The 18,396-nt window shown below is 40.1% G+C and overlaps 1 protein-coding gene across 2 annotated transcripts in view; it reads right to left on the bottom strand.

The window, feature by feature from the left end:
* xpo4 (exportin 4) overlaps nucleotides 1-18,396 on the bottom strand; it is a 170,026-nt gene that overhangs the window by 75,241 nt on the left and 76,389 nt on the right. For both annotated transcript variants that reach the window (XM_078545457.1, XM_078545458.1), the window contains exons 5-7: nucleotides 16,064-16,180; nucleotides 14,390-14,543; nucleotides 10,934-11,046 (exon numbers count right to left, since the gene is read on the bottom strand). In XM_078545457.1, the coding sequence (XP_078401583.1) occupies nucleotides 10,934-11,046; nucleotides 14,390-14,543; nucleotides 16,064-16,180 (384 nt within the window). The remainder of the gene's footprint in view (nucleotides 1-10,933; nucleotides 11,047-14,389; nucleotides 14,544-16,063; nucleotides 16,181-18,396) is intronic.

The raw sequence follows: 18,396 nt of genomic DNA, 5'->3' as shown, positions 1-18,396 counted from the left end.
TATTGAATTAAGTTATAATAATACAACATAAACAAACCTATGTATTGTAAAATGTCACAAAATTGTTTTTTTTTTGAATTAGTGATGTATCTCATGAAATTGGTAAGGCAGAAACATCACAGGAATAGTTTATATTTAAACATCATATAGTCAAATCTTTATATCCTTTTGTTTTCTTTGATAAAGAGTGTTACTCATCTCACTATGAAATAAAAAAGTCAAATATTTTGAGCTTAGTGATACTGAGACACTCAACTAAGGTAAATGCAATAAAATTTGCAAACAGCAGGCAAGTATCGCATGATGAAATGTCATGTGATTAAGCATCACACGAATGGTATTATGTGAATACAATGTGATCATGTCATATGATCAATCTCCAGGAATACAAACTAGAGTTGGAAACCCGAGATCACAGAAACAGTGATGCAATCTTCCACTAGTTTCCCCAAAATTATTCAGAACATAGTTGACACGTAAATAAAAGTGAAATCTGGGCAGTGGATATATAAAGGAGGGATTGTAAGCAGATGTAAAATCGTATTATTCGGTGCCATCAGAAAAATAACGGGGAGGCATTTAATTCACCTCAGTCAAACTGAATTTAGGAGTCTTTTGAGGGCTGTATAGTGTTTTGCACTAAAGCACAAGGTTAACAAATCACTTAGGAATTCAAATGTTGTTACACCTTAACATTGAAGACCACAACGTACCAACTTTCAAAAGTAATTTTTCCATTTGTAAGACAATGAAAACATTACAAACATAGATAGCACTTCATGGGGAAGTGCAATAGGTTTACTTCCACAATTAAAAATAACAAGATTAGTATCTTATATGGACACCATGGAGCCAGATCACATCTACATCAGAGATTTAAAATCATCCTCTGGTAAAGCAAAATGGAGCTGTGTGTGTTGTGCTTGAATGCAAATGGAAAGCTCCACCCATCAGCATGCGAAAGTCAGTTTAGTTTCACCAACTGTCAGCATTTTAAACTTTGCTATGCATATAATGTCTTGCATGTAGCGTCTCCTTAAGCTGGTTTTACATCTCATGTCTAATTACAATTCCAGTGATTTCACATCCAAATTGCCATTCCTTCACCGTTGCTGGATCAGAATCCTGGAACACTCTTCCTAACAGCATTGTGGATGTTCCTACACCACATGAACTGCAGCGATTCAAGAAGGCAGCTCACCACCACCTTCTCAAGGGCAATTAGCAATGGGCAATAAATGCTGGCCTAGCCAGTGACCCCTACATCCCATGAAAGAATAAATTTTAAAAAGTAATCGTTTGTACTACTGCAAAGCTATAATGACATTACAACACAGCTGGTGCAAAACTGTTTGCACCCTGTATTTATAAACACTAGAAGTTTGAGAATGGTAACAATCATCATACAATTCTTTAATCTATGCATCTGTCAAGAAGCTATCTCACACTTTTAAAAAAAAATAACACAACAAGGCCATTAAGAGGCTAAGCGTGTGGCAGCAAAGCAGGCCCCAGACCAAGAACACAATGAGACTAGCGCGAGGATGGCCTGAGGGCAAGAACTCAGCAAGATTAGCACGAGGATAAATGCAAGCCCGATAGTGAGAAGACAATGAGACTAACAAGAGGATAAGGGAGCTCAAGTGGGTTCAGAGCTGACTAACTGCATTTAAAAAAAGGTGTGACACCTCCGGAAAGCAGATAAGCGATTGGTTGGTGAGTATTTCTCTCATTTTCTCTCTCTCCAAGCTAGGCCATTCATTCAAATTAGGAGCTGGGAAATTAAAAACTTTAATCAGGATTAGTATATCCGGCTTCAGTTCTGCTGAAGGGCCATGAGGGCTCGAAACGTTGACGGATTTCTTCTCCGCCGATGCTGCCAGACTTGCTGAGTTTTTCCAGGTAATTCTGTTTTTATTTTGTTTAGTATATCAGTAGGTGAATTAAGAATATTAGCACAGATCAGGTCTAGAGGCATTAATTAAAATTAATAGTTTAAATAAGGTACTAAGTAGATTTAAAAGAGGAAATAAAAGTTTTTATTATTGATCATGGGTGGGCATCTGAGACCTGTTGCCTGTGATTCCTGCACCATGTGGGAACCTAAGGACGCTTTTCATGTCTTGGGGGACGTGTATCCAGAGTGTCTCCCGCTGCTTCAGCTCTAGCTCAGGACTTCCAAACTCGAGGAGCAGCTGGAATTGCTATGGAGCATCAGAAAGGATGAGTGTTTTCTAGATGATACATTCCAGGAGTTTGCCAGCCCACTGGCAGTATCAGTTCTGGATATCAGATGGGTGGCCATCCTAAGAATAGGAAGAGCGAGGCGATACAGGATTCTTTGGAGTGTATGTCACTCTCAAACAGGTACACAGCACTGGAGACTACTGGGAGTGATAACACTTGAAAGGACTGTAATTCAGGCCATGGCATTAATTGGCATGGGACTGCATACGAAGGAAAAGCAAAGAATAGAAAGCCAGTCATTATAGGAGATTTCATAATCAGATGGACAGACAGGCATTTCTGTAACCATCAACGTGAGTCCCACATGGTGCACTGCCACCCTAGTTTCAGGAAAAGGGAATGACTTGGGAAGGCAATGAACCAGAAATTGTGGTATGCATGAGTACCAACAAGAGAGCTAGCGGTATTAAGCTTCCAGATTTTCAGGAGCTAGGAAGTTAATGGGGAGGCAATGATGTAGTGGTTTTGTCCCTGGACTATTAATCCAGAGACCGAGGGTAATGCTCTGGGTTCAAATCCCATCACAACAGATGGTGAAATTTGAATTCAATAAAAATCTGGACTTAAAAGTCTAATGATGACCATGAAGCCATTGTCGATTGTTATAAAAACCCATCTGGCTCACTAATGACCTTTAGGGAAGGAAATCTGCAGCACTTACCTGTTCTGGCCTATATGTGACTTCAGACCCACAGCAGTGTGGTTGACTCTTAATTATCCTCTGAAATGGCCTAGCAAGCCACTCAGTTGTATCAAACCACTAAAAAGTCTAAAATGAATGGAACCGGATGGCCACCAGGCATTGACCTAGGCAACGGAAACGACAGCTGCAAACTCAGCCCTGTTGACCCTGCAAAGTCCTCCTTACGAACATCTGGGGACTTGTGCCAAAATTGGGAGAGCTGTCTCACAGAATAGTCAAGCAACAGCCTGACATGGTCATACTCACAGAAACATACCTTATAGACAATATCCCAGACACCACCATCACTATATCTGGATGATGTCCTGTCCCACCAGCAGGAGACCCCCAGCATAGTTGGCTGCATAGTCAGGAGGGATTTGCCCTGGGAGTCCTCAACACTGATTCTAGATCCCATGAAGTCTCATGGCATCAGGACAAACACTTAACACATACCACCCCCCCTCAGCTGATGAATCAGTACTCCTCCATGTTGAACACCACTTGGAGGAAGCACTTAGGGTCGCAAGGGTGCAGACTGTACCCTGTGTGGGGGACTTCACTGTCCATCACCAAGACTAGCTCTGTAGCAGCACCACTGACCAAGCTGGCCAAGTCCTCAAGGGCACAGCTGCTAGACTGGATCTGCGGCTGGTGGTGAGGGAACCGACAAGAGGGAAAAACATACTTGGTCTCATCCTCACCAGCCTGCCTGCCGCAGATGCATCAGTCCATGACAGTATCGGTAGGAGTGACCACCACACAGTCCTTGTAGAAGCGAAGCACTATCTTCACATTAAGGATACCTTCCATTGTGTTGTGGCACTACTGCCGTGTTGAATGGAATAGATTTTGAATAGATCTTGCAACTCAAGACTGGACATCCATGAGATGTTGTGGGCCATCAGCAGCAGAACTGTGCTCAACCACAATCTGTAACCTCATGGCCTGATATATCCCCCACTCTACCACTACCACCAAGCCAGGGGGTTAACCCTTGTTCAATGAAGAGTGCAGGAAGGCATTCTAGCAGCAGCACCAGGCATACCTAAAAATTAAAAAAAAACAAAAACATAAATACCTGGAAAAACTCAGCAGGTCTGGCAGCATCGGTAGAGAAGAGCACAGTTGACGTTTCGAGTCCTCATGACCCTTCAACAGAACTGAGGACTCGAAACGTCAACTGTGCTCTTCTCCACCGATGCTGCCAGACCTGCTGAGTTTTTCCAGGTATTTATATTTTCGTTTTTGTTTTGAATTTCCAGCATCCACAGTTCTTTCCTTTTATACCTAAAAATGAGATGTCAACCTGGTGAAGCCACATCACAGGACTACCTGCATGCCAAACAGCATATCAGCAAGTGATAGACAGAGCTAAGCGATGCCACAACCATTGGATCAGATCTAAGCTCTGCAGTCCTGCCACATCCAGTCGTGAATGGTGGCGGACAATTAAGCAACTCATCAGAGGTGGCGGCACCACAAATATCCTCATCTTCAATGATGGGAGAGCCCAGCACATCAATGCAAAAGATAAGGCTGAAGCATGTGCAACAATCTTAAGCCACAAGTGCCAAGATAATCCATTTCTGCATGCTCCGGGGGTCCCCAGCATCACATTTGCCAGGCTTTAGCCAATTCAATTCACTCCATGTGATAGCAAGAAACGGCTAAAGGCACTGGATACTACAAAGGCTATGGGCCCTGATGACATACCGAAAATAGTACTGAAGACTTGTGCTCCAGAACTTGCCATGCCCCTAGCCAAGCTGTTACAGTATAGCTATAACACTGGCATCTACCCAACATTGTGGAAAATTGCCCAGATACGTCCTGTACACAAAAAGGAGAACAAATCCAACCCAGACAATTACTGCTTCATCAGTCTACTCTTGATAGTCAGTAAAGTGATGAAAGGAGTCATTAACAATGCTATCAAGCAGCACTTGCTTAGCAATAGCCTGCTCACTGATGCTCAGTTTGGGGTCTGCCAGGGCCACTCAGCTCCGGACCTCACTACAGCCTTAGTTCAAACATGGACAAAAAAGTGGAGCTCCAGGGGTGAGGTGAGAGTGGCTGCCCTTGACATCAAGGCATCATATGACCGAGTGCAGCATCTAGGAGCCCTAGCAAAACAGGAGTCAGTGGGAATCAGGGGGGAAAACTCTCTGCTGGCTGGAGTCATACCTAGCACAAAGGAAGTTGGTTGTGGTTGTTGGAGGTCAATCATCTCAGTCCCAAGGTGCCACTGCAGGCGTTCTTCAGGGCAGTGTCCTAGATCCAACCATCTTCAGCTGCTTCATCAATGGCCTTCCTTCCATCATAAGCTCAGAAGTGGGGACGTTCGCTGATGTTTGCATAATTTCAGCACCATTCCTAACTCCTCAGATACAGAAGCAGTCCATGACCAAATACAGCAAGATCTGGACAATATCCAGGTTTGGGCTGACAAGTGGCAAGTAACATTCACGCCACAGAAGTTCCTGGCACTGTCAATTTCCAACAAGAGAGAATCTAACCATTGCCCCATGACATTCAATGGCGTTGCCCTCACTGAATTCCCCACTATCAACATACTCAGGGGATTACCATTGACCAGAAACTGAACTGGGCTAGCCATATAAATATTGTGGCTACAAGAGGTCAGAAGCTTGGAATCCTGTGGCGAGTAACTCACCTCCTGAATCCCCAAAGCCTGTCCACCATCTATAAGGTACAAGTCAGGAGGTCCAACAACACTCAAGCAGCTTGACACCATCCAGGACAAACAGCCCGCTTGATTGGCAGCTCATCCACATTCACTCCCTCCACCACCAAACACACAGTGGCAGCAGTGTGCACCATCTACCAGGTGCACTGCAGGAGCTCACCAAGCCTCCTGACACAGCACTTTCCAAACCCGCAACAACCACTACCATCTAGAAGGACAATGGTATCGGACACAAGGGAACGGCACCACCGGGAAGTTATCCTCCAAGCCACTCACCACCCTACATTGGAAATGTATCGCCGTTCCTTCACTGTCGTTGGGTCAAAATCCTGGAGCTCCCTCCCTAACAGCACTGTGGGTATGCCTACACCACATGGACTTGTCATGATGTGGCAGATGATGTGTGCCAGCCGGACCAAATCCCCTAGGGAAACTTGGTCACGTTATCATAACGGTTTTGCAATTTGTATTTATTAGGAGATGTGTGCACTGAATTCAGAAGTAATGAGTCCATCAAGACCTTTAGAGATCTTAAAAATTAAATTAGAATATTTACTAACAAAATAAAAGATTTCAAACACATACATAAGACTACAAATTACTTACTGCTATTACAACTCCTAAAATTCCTAATTAACCTGACTTCCAGTTACACACCCTCTTTAAGGCACAGTCCAAAATCGGTTTTAGATTTAAAACAAACCCAGCAAGTTAACACAGTACCCATTTGACAGAGGAATTCCAAATGGCTTCCCCACCTTCAGTTGCTTTACATAGCAGACTTATGCACAAATGGTAAGGGACTTCTTGAAGGCTGTTTCTCTCACACCTATTAGATCTTACATGGCCCTTTCCTCACATTGCCTTTCATTTTCCTTTATACATGTTTCTCTCTCTTTAATATGTATATTCTATTATTCCATATGTCTTTGAAACTGTATCTTTCTCATAATATAAAACTTTCATGTTGCCAATATTGTCAGTAACCTTTGGGAAAAATAAACACACTCCTTAGCCTTGCTTATTTGGCTAGTTGTAAACAGTCTAAGATCCCTTTAAAATCCAACAATCCCTTCCCTTATCTAAAAATGCAAATTCCCTTCACACCATACATGCTAAGCCAGCATCCATGTTTACTCATTAGCATTTCAAGCACATTTCTGCACCTAGCTTCTTTTGATGATTTCAAGCTTGCAGTCTGCTTGACTCCAAATGTAATTAACTCATGCAGACAGAACCACCTATACTTATACCCATAAACCTACTTTATAATAACCAGGAAAGTATTATGAAAATGACTATACTTTCGTCACAGCCTGCAGCGGTTCAAGAAGGCAGGCTCACCATGACCTTCTCAAGGGTCATTAGGGATGGGCAATAAATGCTGGCCTAGCCAGCGACACCCACATCCCATGAATGAATAAAATAAACAGTAGGACTTTGAAATAGGAAACTAGGGAGGATCAATGCATGGCTAGAGGCAAGGTGCAGGAGGGAGGGCTTCAGATGCATGGGGCATTGGGACCAGTTCTGGGGCAGGAGGCACCTATTCAAAAGGGATGGGTTGCAACTCAACATGACACGCAAGGAGGCTCACTAGTCTGGTTTGGGAGGATTTACTCTAAATTGGCAGGGGGGTGGGCAATAGCATTGAAAAGTGGAAAAGAGGGATAAGGTGCATAAAGTGAGCTTGTTGGACAGTACTAGAGATGGGAGTAGTACCACCACATTAGATAGGAGCGGACCAAGAAGCACTATGAGAAATACAAAGACAGCTTTACAATGCATGTATCTAAATGCACAAAACGTAGTGAATAAAGCTGGTGAGTTACAAGCACAAATAGCCATGTGGTAATATGATGTAGTGGCAATATCATAAGCATGGCTTAAAATGATGAGGACTGGATGCTAAATATTCAAGGATACAAAGTGTTCAGAAAGGATAGGGAAGCAAAAAAAGGAAGTAGGGTGGCAGTACTGATTATGGAAGAAATTGTAATGTTGGAAAGAGAGAATGTCCTTGAGGCACCAAAGGCAGGCTCCATTTGGTTAGGGCTGAGAAGCATAAAGGGTATAATCACACGACTGGGTGTATTCTATACGCCTCCAAATAGCTAGAGTGAAGTAAAGCAGCAAATCTGTAAGGAAATCAAAGATGTACTTGGGTAAGAGTTTAGACTATTAATGCAGAAGAACAAGGAACAATTTAAAGATAAATGTCTAAATTGGAACAGCTAATTTCAATGGCATGAGAAGGGATGAAGTTAGGGTAAAATGGAACCAAAGACCGACAGGAAAAGCTGTAATAGAAGAAAGGGCATACGATGGGGGACCAAAGCCAGCATTCCTTGGATGACTAGGAAGAGAGAATATGATGAAACAATAGGGTGTATAATGTATGTCAGGTTAACTCTTCAAGCAAGTAACAGGACAAATGTAATAGTCTGAGAGGGAAAGTGAAGAGGAAAATAAGATTGGCAAAGAGAGAATATGAGAATAGTATGGCAGTTAACAAAGGGGAACCCAAAAATCTTCTACCGGCTGGTAAATAGTAAGTGGGTAGTAAGAGATGGAGTGGGTCCTATTAGGGACAAAGAGGGTGAGACATGCTTAGAGGGGCAGAACAAACCTAGAATACTTAATGAGTACTTTCTATTGGTTATTTATTAAGGAAGCAGCAGCTGACAAAATATCAGTAGGAGCAGCGATGGCAGAGGTTAAAGATGGGATGAAAATTGAGAGGCAAGAGGTTCTGGAAAGGCTGGCCTTGCTTAGAGTGGATAAGTTGCTTGGTCTGGATGGCTTGCATCCCAGGGTTGGAGATACCAGAAGGGCTTGCCAAAATCTTCCCCAGATATGGGGCGGTGCCAGAAGATTGGAGACACATTGCTCAAGAAAGCATATGAGGACAATCCTAGTAGCTACTGGCCAGTCAGTTTAACATCAGTGGTGGTATGAATTAGAAACAATAATCAGGGGGGAACAAAATCAACTAGCACTTGGAGAGGCTTAAGTTAATTAAGGAGAGCCAGCACAGGTTTGTAAAAGTCAGATCATATTTGATAAATTTAATTTAGTTCTTTTATGAAGTAACAGAGAAGGTTGAAGGGTAAAAGCAAAATACTGCGGATGCTGGAAATCTGAAACAAAAATAGCTGGAAAAACTCAGCAGGTCTGACAGCATCTGTGGAGAGGAAGTCAGAGCTAACATTTCAAGTCCGCATGACTCTTCTTCAGAACTTGATCAGAGGTTGATGAAGGGGGTATAATGGATGTTATCTACATGGATTTTAAGAAAGCATTTGACAAACTATTTGGATAAAAATTGGCTTAAGGACAGAAAACAGTGAGTCATGGTAAATGGTTATTTTTCAGGCTGGAGGGTAGAAGGTGAGGTCCCCCCAAGGGTCAGTGCTTAGATCACTGTTCTTTTGATTTATATAACTGACTTGGACCTAGAATAGAGAGTAAAATTTCAAAATTTGCTGGTGATGCCAAACTTGGAAGAATGGCAAACAGGGGGGATGATAAAAATCGACTGGTATCAATGATACAAAAGGACACAGATGGGCTAGCAGAATGGGTGGACAAGTAGTAGATGGAACTTAATACAGATAAGTGTGAAGTGATGCATTTTGCCGGAAGGGCTAGGGAGAGGCAATATAGATGTAATGACACATTTCTAAAGAGCGTACAAAGACAGAGGGACCTGGGGGTGCACTTGCATCGATCTTTAAAGTGGCAGGACAGGTTGAGAGAGTGGTTAGCAAAGCATATGGGATTTGGGCTTCATAAATAGAGGTATTGAGTACAAAAGAGGGAAGTTATGCAGAACCTTTATAAAGCTTTGGTTAGGCCCCATCTGGAGTACTGCATCCAGTTCTGATCGTCACACTTTAGGAAAAATATGAGTCCTTGAGAGGATGCAGAGGAGATTTACCAGAGTGGTTCCAGGGGTGGAGGATTTTAACTACAATGTTAGGTTGGAGAAGCTAGGGTTGTTCTCCTTAGAGTAAAGGAGATTGAGGGAGATTTGATAGAAGAGTACAAGATTATAACTCTTGGTTAAGGTAGACAAGGAAAAACTGCTCCCATTAGTTTTGAGCAAGAGATGCAGGGCAGATGTGAGGAAGAGCATTTTTATGCAGCAAGTAGCAATGACCTGGAATTCCCTGTGCGTAAGTGCGGTGAAAGCTGAGGCAATCAATGATTTCAAAAGGAAATCGGATGGGCACTCGAAGGTAATAAACTTGAAGGCTAAGGGCATAGAAAATGGAAATGGGACTTCAGAGAGCTGGCATAGTCTCAGCGGGCTGAATGGGCTCCTTCTGTGCTGTAAACAGCTATGACTAGAAGTATTCACTATATAGATGCAGCATGAGTGGATGGCTTCCAAAATACTACCTTTTCTAACTAATCCAGTACCTGAAGACAGGAATCAATTTTTGAATTTAGATTTAAATCTAATATTCTTTAAGTGATATTAATGGTGAAACGTAAAGGGAAAATATCTATGAATGTATGACACACAGTTGAAGTTACAACAGGAGTTCTCGAGATGTATATTTACTGAAGAAATACAACATAGAAACTCAATTTCTTAACATCCTGGTCATCTCTGATTTACTTCGCCCCCTGAAACACTCTTGGCACTTATGTTTTGCAGTATTAGAAGTAATTCTGGAACATTTTCATGTGATGGTGCAGCACACACTAAAGCAAATAGTGAAGTATTTGGAGCGGAAAAAGTGACAAGTATAGTCTTTAAAAGAACTGGGTGTATTTCAACTAAATGTCTGTTTCTCAGTTGATTTTTGGCAGCTTTGTAAAATTTTGGGTTAACTGTGCAGCACCTCAAGGTGAAAAAGAACACTATAGCTTCTAACATTTGACATTATTGCACCATGCAAATACAAAGTAGTTAGAGTATAAGTTACAGGATTTACACTGATCTGTTTTCTTACTAAATAAGTTGTGGTGCAAAATTAACATCAATCTATCATTCACAGGCACAATTATCTTAGTGTGCGTCATCTAGCATCATAAACGACATCTTCTAGAACAAACCTAAAATACACAAACAAAAACATTCCTCACTGTATTATAAATTCTTGCAAAATCATGCAAATATTTAAACAATATACAAAAAAACACAAGGGTGGGGAAGACCTACTTCAACAATACTCCAACATAACACATGATCAATAACTGAAACATTATGCAGAAGTTACAATGATACAGCTTCTCCTGGTCTTCAACCCAATTACTGAATATAAATTTGGAATACTACTTACTGTAAAGAAGAGATCCATAACTCTGCTGTCCAGAAGTGTCTCTCGCCAGGATTCTGTTGGCTTTAACATCACATTTTGGGAGGATTCAAACATAGCTATATAATGCCTGCCCAGTTATCTGGAGTCAAGGTCAATAGAGGAGCATTACTGGGGAAAATACTTCTTAGCTACAACTAACATGAGTTCAGAGGGAGAATGTAATGGAAATAAACTTTAAGCCATGTTAAATACATGGAATAACTGCAGCATGAGGCCAAGCAATAAAAGCATTTAACTGTTCAGAAACAAGACCCATGAATGGTCGCAAGATAAAAGTTTGATTACAATCATGTGGCATTCCATTGTGATATGATCACATGAATAACCACAGTATCTGAAATGGTACGACGGCGGCGGCAGTGGGGGGGTGGGAGGGAACAGGCACTTTAATTAATAGGTGTCGTGATTTATAAGTGATAGCACAAACAGACTCTTTTCCCATTATTGTCCAATTACTATTTCTAATATTCAGAGGTTAAACATGTATTTATTAATAACAAACTGTAGTTAGTCAGTCTGTGGCACTCTTTTGACACTGCACATGTACATACAACAGATGTCAGTCTTGGCTCAGTGGTGGTACTCTTGCCTGAGTCAGAGGTCATGGGTTCAAGCCCCGCTCCAGAGGCATGAGCACATAATCAAGATGAATACTTCAGCACAATACTGAGGGTGTGCTGCACTGTCAGAGATGCAGACTTTCATATGAAATGTTAAACTGAGGCCCCTTCCACCTGCCCTCACAGGGGGATGGGTGAATTCTCATGACACCATGCAAAGAAGTGCAGGGGGCATCTTCAGTGGTTAACACTTACTCCTGAAATCATCACTAAGAACAAATTACCTATTTATTTATCTCATTGCTGTTTAGGGGGCTTGGCTGTGCACAATGATTGCAACGTTTACATACTTGAAAACAATATGCCTACAGTTCAAAAATACTTCATTGGCTGTGAAACACTTTGCAATGTCCTGAGATGTGAAAGGTGCTATATAAATAAAAACATTTTTTTAAAACAAGCATGAGCAGATTCAACATATATAACTTTTCAACTGTATTTTCAAGGAAAGTAAAATGCCTGCTTTAATGAATCTTTTTCAATAAACCTTGGAATCAAACAAAAGTTCTTAAAATATGTATTTTAGTTGTTACAAAATGCAGAGACTTCAAGCATACGGATGCACAAAGTCACATGTGGAATTTCAAGAAATTTGCCAGCATAATTTTGATTTTCATTTTAGTATAAAAGACCGGGCAATACACAAACACTACAGACACAGTGACGAGAAGAAAAGGCAGATTACACTGTCTGATTGCCATTATTTATAGCTGACTTAAAAATATTTTATGTTTTATTAAAAAAAACAAACTGGCAAATGACCAGCACAATTTCACAGCAATACTTTAGCTCCTCTAGAAGTAGTTACTCAAAATGACCAACAATGTAAAACTGCTGCCTGGCACAGTAAAAATATAACTAGGTTTCTTTAGTAAATACTAAAATTGATCTTAACATACTATTTCAAATGGATCAGACATTAATCTCTGAAGCTAAACTTATTTTGTGATGGGAAATTTAAACAAAGTAAAAATTCTACGTACCTATTAGCAATATCTCTTGACTATTGCTGCTGGAGGTCTGGCAAAATTTACCTCTGACTGAAGTTACTTGATAATTACTTTATACGTTTAGAGAAAACTGTGAAGTGCACATAATAATAACGGCACAGCTGAAGAGCATCCTACTTGAAAGGAACACCTATATATAGCTTGCGTGTGCTGCACTCATGCATTGTTTGGCTCTTCTGACTTGGGAGGCATTCCATAGATTTTATTGTGCTCTGTCAAAATCTATACTCTCATTTAGCCAAGAATGCAGGTAGTAATTTAAATGGCAATGGTTTTGCACCTTTTTAAGTCACAAGTTACAACATTTGGCATGCAATTATTTTACAATTATAATTCAAGCTATAAGCCTATACCACAAATAACTGCATTTAAGAGAATTCAAGTTAAAACAAAATCCTTCTTCTCAAAAACATCAGTATAAGAAGCACAACATTTTTCAAAGCTCTTGTTAAGTGGTCTAAAATGAAAGTTGGATCCATACAACCAATACTTAACCTTAATACCAACTGTTGAATAAAACTATAAGAAAGGTCACTTAGGATGTCTGGGATGTAATAAAGCTGTAAAATTTCTTCATGATCACTTTAGGCAGCTGCTCACGTGCAAAGTCATGGGTTTCTCAGTTTGTTAAAACATAGACAAAAAACACTTTCCTCAAAATAATGAGGTGGAAAAGCATTAAATTACAGTCATCTTAACAAATGGAATTAAAGACAAATGATCAAATCTTAACATGTTCACTTGTCTCAAATGATCAGAATTACGCTAGACAACTTGTGATCTCTTCAAAGGAGTTAGATTTATTGGCACTATTTTAACCAGCTGCAATATTTAGCAGTCACATCCTGTTATTTTTAGTAAGACAATTCATACTAATGTACTGATGACAATTTTGGCACCATAGGATTACTGAGCTATGTAGTTCACAACAACTTTCAAAGAACTAGCGATGGCTAGTTGTTTAGAGATATATGATCAGAGTAAATATTAACAGAAATACCATAATCTTTCTGCCTGTAATAGTGCAATCTAACATAAGGGTCAACAGCATTTTTATTCCTACCGTGCGTTATACCTAGACTCCACATACTTATTAAACCCAACATTTTATAGCAATCCATTTTGACTGTGCACTCAAGGGTCAAGCAATTTTCAATCATTGTTATAGAGAATTTATTTTTTTAAATAACCATAGCTTATAAAATAAGATAACCAAATAAAATGGTTATGAAAAAATGCCAACCTGTGGAATTTACAATACTTTCTCCTTCTCCTATTGTTCGCCACTCCAGAAGACACTTGCTTGGTGTTGCTCCACAGGACATATACTGCCCTCCGTCCAAGTCCGTATTTTCAGATTTGAGTATTGGCTGCGTATTTGATTTTGGGTGGGGGCCATGACAATGAAATCCAATCCTGTTCTCACCCAATTATCCACACACAAAAAATTCCATCAGAAGGAGATCATTAATCTGGTGTTGGAACTCCAGATCATTTACCCTTCTCCAGCCAAGGGTGCAGTGGCCCATCTGCTACTTTGGCCGGTATAGACTAACAGCGCAGAACAGAAATTTTACTTGGGAATTTTGTGGTGCATATTGCTTAAAGATGGCGTCTTTATCTCTAAGTTAAAAGAGGAGTGAAAGTGGAACTTCACCTCAGCCAAAATAGATTTTAAAAATATTCTCTAAAACACAGCCAATCTTCATCATCCCTCCAATCTCAAAACAAACAAATGAACACAACATGCCCCCACACACCAAAACATTAAGCTTAAGAAAGGATATAATTCGGTGGAAGAAAGTTCCAGCTCAAGACTTGATTAGCTAGTGCAAGGTAACGCTGAAATACAGAAGACAACTGAGCACTGAGGTTTTCCCGTCGGCTGAATTCCTGAAGCACCTCAACCGTCAAAACAAATATTTGGCGAAGGTCATCTTCCTGTATTTTCGGTAACAAGAACAAAAGTAAACACACACATAATCTAGTTAAATTCAATACTAATAAGTATTTTGATTCTGACTTTGTGATTTTTTTAAAAAGCTAGGCTTAAAGCTTTCTACTTAGTGATCCTGTCTATTTATTGCATATTACTATGCATGTTTTTTTCAGAAAATGTAATGATGAAAAGAAACATCACTGGAAAACAACTGAAACAGTAGCTGCAAGTGAAAGTACAATGCTATATTGTGGCCCGTTTTCTGCATGCATTTCCCTACTTTTCTCCTTCATTCCTATCTCAATTAGGCAACTTGCAGCATTATACAGACAGCACTGTAGAGTTTCAGGTGGGTTCGGTTGGTGCCCTCCCCTTTTTGGATCAGCTGCCATGAGAAAGGGAGCTAACCTAATTCACCAAATGAATATTTGAGCTATACAGATCAGCAAAATATGATGGCCATTCCCTGGTTTGTGCAGAATTAGTTGATCTTAGCCAGGATAAAAGCAGAGTCGTTGCAACTGACCATGGTGCCCATCCCCCTCCTTAGCCCAGGAGGGGAAAAATTAGGCAGGATTCTTCTTCCTGACTGTTAATTAATAATCCTGCTGGAAGAGCATATAGACATTGAATAAAGATGGGATTGGGCTCTCTTGTGATGCAACCTGTGGTTAAATAGCCTTCTGACACTCAAATGCAATGCTCATTGGCTGGGGAGGTCAGAATTGTACCCCAAAAAATAGAAAATCAAAATACAACATGAACACATAGTACTCCAAATGAAAGCTCCAAAAACAGGCTACATGATTGGGAAGGAGATGGAGAGTTAGTAAGACACTCTCTGAGGCCTGCTACAAATATTATGAAAAGTCAAAACAAAAAAAAAACAAAGCTATATGGGAGTTCATGATTATTCTGTAAATAAAAAAATAAAAGGTACAGGAAAAGGTGGTTACAATAGATAACTCCAAGAACATCTAGTGCCAGCAACAAAAGGACAACAGGGTGAATGGCATTCTCCCATTTGGGGTTCTTTATACGTTCATATTTCAAAACTATTAGAGGATAAAATAACCAAGGTCACTCCAGCTGTTCCTGACCTTTATTTAGTTTCCCACTAGTTTAATTCAAAACATTTAGCTCCTTCTCAGGTCTAGCTCATTGTTTTTCTGAAACTGTTGCAACAGCTTTCAGATATGCCAGCTTCAGTTAAGACAATACGAAAAGTGAAAAGATAACCACAAGTCCATGGGACAAGTGCACCCTGCCAAAGTCCAGGTCTAGCGATGATCTTATGAGTCCGAGATGACGAAAAGCATTAAAATGTAATGCTTTAAAATATTAAATGATTAAATATTCAAGGATAAAGTTATTACAAGTTTCAGATCAAGTCAGAAATAATGGTCCACTCAAAGATAGTTCAACACATAGGTTTGTCCACTGAGACATTTAGTTTCATTATTTCCTAAAATATATAGTATATTTAATTTCTTGAGGATACATATTGGCACACAAACTTTACCTGAAATATTCTTTTGCAGCTTCCATGGAACTCCATACTGAGGCCAATATTGCTGGTTTTAGTGGAACTTGAGAACTCACTTAATAATGCTGTTAGGATTGAACAGGCCAATGTCTGCTGCAAGGTAAATTCAAGAAATATTAAAATTTGAACTGCAGTAGCTACAACTTAAAAAAAACTACAGACAACAAATATTGCAGTAGTGCATTTTGGTACCATCATCCCTGAAGTCCCAAGAGCCTGAATGAAAGGGCAAGAGGCAGCAGTGGGGGAGGTGGCTGTTGGAAGTTGGAAGCAATGGTGCGCAGAAAAGGATCCGAAGAGAAAGGGGTAATGGCAGGGGGAGAAAGGTAAAGAAGTGGAAGAACGTGTAACAGCTAGAATGAAATGCCAAAGGCAGCAACAGGCAATTGTAGCAACTTTCCCTGACCTTCATACGGGTGTGCCATAGAGAACAGTGCCATAGTGCCATCTACCTTCAATAAAGAGTTAGAGCAACTCACTGGAAGCCAAGATTTTACATTAATTACATCTATCAGTCTTGTTTAAACAGCACAAAGGGAAAATCATGATAAGAAGTGCTATCTTTACAGAACACATTATATAACACTTACTATAGTTACATACACTATGTATTTTATTTTAAAAATTAACATGTAGTTGCCTTATAGTGAGAGCGTAACCCTCAAACAACACACTGTTGGAATTTTAGCTCTAAAATTTTGATTCACTGTTGGAATTTTGGCTCTTAAACTTTGGTTAATTAAAAGTTCCTGGTTTAAACTATTCATTTAGAAAGTAAATTTACATATAAACACTTAGTTGATACACATTTTTTTTTTACAAATGTGATTCGACTCCCAGAACTTGTAACTGTGTCATAGGAAAATCGCAGGAATGGGCTGTATAAACTTAGTACGGTTGACATTAAAGATAACTGAGAATATTTAACATTAGGTCAGATGTTCTATAGAATGGATGTGATTAGAGCTGATTTAGTATGACAGATGTTATCTGGGTTCCATCTATAACAATCAAATACTGGAAATTGGAAAGCAAAATTCGCACATCTCAGTGGGAGTGATTATGTAGATAAACATGGCAGTTATTTCGCTCATAGAAAGATTCCAGAAGTGATCAGTTAATCATTTTGTATTCATGTTGTTAGTTAGAGGAAGGAATGTTGACCAGAACACTGGAAGAAAATCAGATTCTTTGAATACCACCATTGTACCTTGAACATCCTGCATCTTTAACAACTGCTCTAATGTCACAGACAACGTGTACTGAGGTAGTCCAGCATTAGAATGTCAGCTTAGCTTGTCAACTTCAGTCCCGGGTCAAGGATTCAACCAAAAATCCTATTATGCAGAGGTGAGCGTGCGACCATCTGAGCCAAGTTGAAATTGAACCAAGCATATACAGCACGCAGGGCAATTTGACTTCAGATTCAAAACTTTCCCAAAAAATCACTTTTCTCAAGTAAGAAAATTCTTAAGAATATAAATGCTGAGTTATCAATAAGTCTGGGCATCAAGGCCACAACTAGGAGGCAACACTTGTCCAAGCCGTTTAGTAAGGTTATCCAATCAATAACTGATCATAGAGATCCACGGCACAAGTTCAGACATCAGCTAGTATGGCAGTTGGGGCACCATAACTGATAACACAGTCCCTGCATTGAGGAAGTGAGACAAGTTTCTATGTCTTAACTGCTACCAAGAGTGCCCTGCTGGAAATATGCATGTATGGACATCAGAGCAAGAAAGAATTCAGTTCCACTATGACAGCCCCATTAGTCAAACAGCACATGAATAACTGCTGTTTGATCAAGTTATTAGTCAGAAACCAACAATTCCCATTTACAAAGCACCTTTATTGTAGAAAAGCATCCCAAGGCACTTCACAGAAGATTAATTAGACAAACATAAATAAGGAACTAAAAAGATATTAGGAGAGGTGACTAAAAGCTTGGTCAAAGAGGTATGCTTCAAGGAAGGTCCTAAAAGGAGGTGATGGTGGATCTGCAGAACCAATAGTGTCTTAACTGCTGAAGGCACAATTATTAATGGTGACATGAAGGTTGGGGTTGGGGGAGTTGAAGTTCCTAAGGGGCCAGTGAAAGGAATGCAGAATCTGCAGAGGACTGAAAGGGTGCAGTGGCTTAGTGAAATAGGCCATGGAAGGAGTTAAACCTGAAGCATTTGGTGATTGGGAGTTAATACAGATCAGTGAGCAAAGGGATGATACGTGAGGGGACCGGTACATAGCTACAATTTTGGATCAGCAGCAGTTAATTTTTTAAAAATTCATTCATGGATGTGGGTGTTGCA

Source organism: Cetorhinus maximus, chromosome 7 (assembly GCF_964194155.1).
Source record: "Cetorhinus maximus chromosome 7, sCetMax3.hap1.1, whole genome shotgun sequence".
NCBI lineage: Eukaryota > Metazoa > Chordata > Chondrichthyes > Lamniformes > Cetorhinidae > Cetorhinus > Cetorhinus maximus.
Note: the sequence above shows the minus strand (reverse complement) of the source record. Positions and strands in the feature narration are given on the sequence as shown.